This window comes from Sinocyclocheilus anshuiensis, unplaced genomic scaffold, assembly GCF_001515605.1.
Source record: "Sinocyclocheilus anshuiensis isolate Anshui unplaced genomic scaffold, SAMN03320099.WGS_v1.1 scaffold9485, whole genome shotgun sequence".
Lineage (NCBI taxonomy): Eukaryota > Metazoa > Chordata > Actinopteri > Cypriniformes > Cyprinidae > Sinocyclocheilus > Sinocyclocheilus anshuiensis.
The window spans coordinates 1-1,627 of record NW_015559058.1 but is presented as its reverse complement, the minus strand read 5'-3'; the positions used below and the strand labels follow the sequence as shown (position 1 = coordinate 1,627).

Below are 1,627 nucleotides of genomic sequence, written 5' to 3'. Positions count from 1 at the left end.
TTTTTTTTACCTTAAACCGCATAAACACATTTCATTACACCAAATACACAAAATAATGTTCTTTTTTAGCAACATCATGTGACCCCTTTAATGTGTCCTTGCTGATTAAAAGTATAAACTAATGTTGCTGCCTACTAACCGTTTCGCCTGATTGGGTAACCTGAGATGGATCATAATACCAGGTGTGATCAGGGTTAGATTTCATTAACCTGGCTGTTCAGTTGGGTGTGGTTCTGTCTGTTGTTTCTGTCTGATCTGAATGGGATTCTCTTACTTGTTCATGCAGTTAAAAGAAGGAAAACCAAAAGCAAATCTTCAGCAACGTCAGGGGGTAAAACAAAAATGGGAGTCAAGAGACGGAAACGCAAAGTGAGGAGGTCAAAATCGAGAAGAAAACTGGTGAGCTCTCAGCAGATGTATAACCACTACAATTTGAATTGATGTTTTATTGATGTTTCTGTAGCCTGTGGTTTTCTACCACAGTGCTGAAAGCTCTTATATAAATGTTTTGCTGATTAAAAGTATTGCTTTACCTTCTCCATGCAAGAGGACATGAAGGTTTGTAGTTATATGTCTGTGTCATAAAAGTGTGTTTTCTATCTTTTTGCCCTTTCATGTCCTAAAGAAGGGAACCAATTCCCGAGGTCGTATTGCACGGAGTTTAGGCATTAAGAAGCCCAAGTCTGGCTCCATGATTCCTTCAGTTTATCGGCCTTCAGAGTACAGTTTAGGAAGTATGCGTGCAGAAATCGGAGCAGCCTCCCTCTCAGTGTATGGAGATCCCTTTGACCTGGACCCCTTTGATGATAGGTGACGTTTAATTTAGTGTACTATGATGGTCTTCTCATTAACAATTTATATTTGCAAGCTATTTTTAAGAAGTGAGTGGTTAACTTAGTTTTTGGATTTATCTTTTTAGGGAGGATGAGATTCAAGTTCCGACGCCATCGTCTGTTCTGGATGCTAAACGCCGTGGCCTCTCCTGTTCTGCCTTGCGATCCCATCAGCCTGTGGCCAGACCCATATCTGCCGGACTCTCCAGGTAGCTACTGGGGGGGGGTCGCTCTTTATGGTCTCGGTGGAGGAAACGGATAATTTCTACTTAATGGTGATGAAAATCATAATGAAAGTAAGTTTGAGTTTTGGATAGGTGATCCTAGTCGTGTGCTGGTTTCCAGGCGAGGTGTGAGTGTCCCACAGGTGGCAGATGTTGCAGAGGAAGCCCCTGTATCAGATCTGCTGGGAAGCATCCTTAGTGGTCAAAGCATGCTCCTCATGGACAGTTCAGATGTGGTCATCAACAGAGATGGTTCCCTCAAAGCAACCAAACCCGGTAAGTCATGCTTTGGAGGTTTTTATATCTCCAACTCTTTGCTACTGGTAAGCAGGAGAGTTGTTTTTCCTCAGTTTGGGTTGTATGATATACTATATGAATATGGCCCCGATCAGACAGGATGCGTTTTTTTAGGTTTTTTGGTGACTAAAAAAAAAAAGAGCAGAGTGCGCTGCAGTTTTTTATGTTGCTAGGCAACCACCAAATCAGTTGTCCTGTCGGTCCAATCAAATGATTATAGCGCAAGCGCTCTAAAATCTTTGGTTTTTGCTAAGTAAACTGTCATATTAGCAA

The 1,627-nt window shown here is 41.9% G+C and overlaps 1 protein-coding gene across 1 annotated transcript in view; it reads left to right on the top strand.

Moving 5' to 3' along the window:
• The window catches only part of LOC107681556 (PHD and RING finger domain-containing protein 1-like), a gene marked incomplete at its 3' end in the record, with an annotated part of 17,324 nt that extends 15,991 nt beyond the window's left edge, over nt 1-1,333 (top strand). The window contains exons 8-11 of the mRNA XM_016477868.1: nt 287-399; nt 626-810; nt 920-1,042; nt 1,179-1,333. Coding sequence (XP_016333354.1) covers nt 287-399; nt 626-810; nt 920-1,042; nt 1,179-1,333 — 576 coding nt within the window. The remainder of the gene's footprint in view (nt 1-286; nt 400-625; nt 811-919; nt 1,043-1,178) is intronic.
• Between the last annotated feature and the right edge of the window lie 294 nt (nt 1,334-1,627).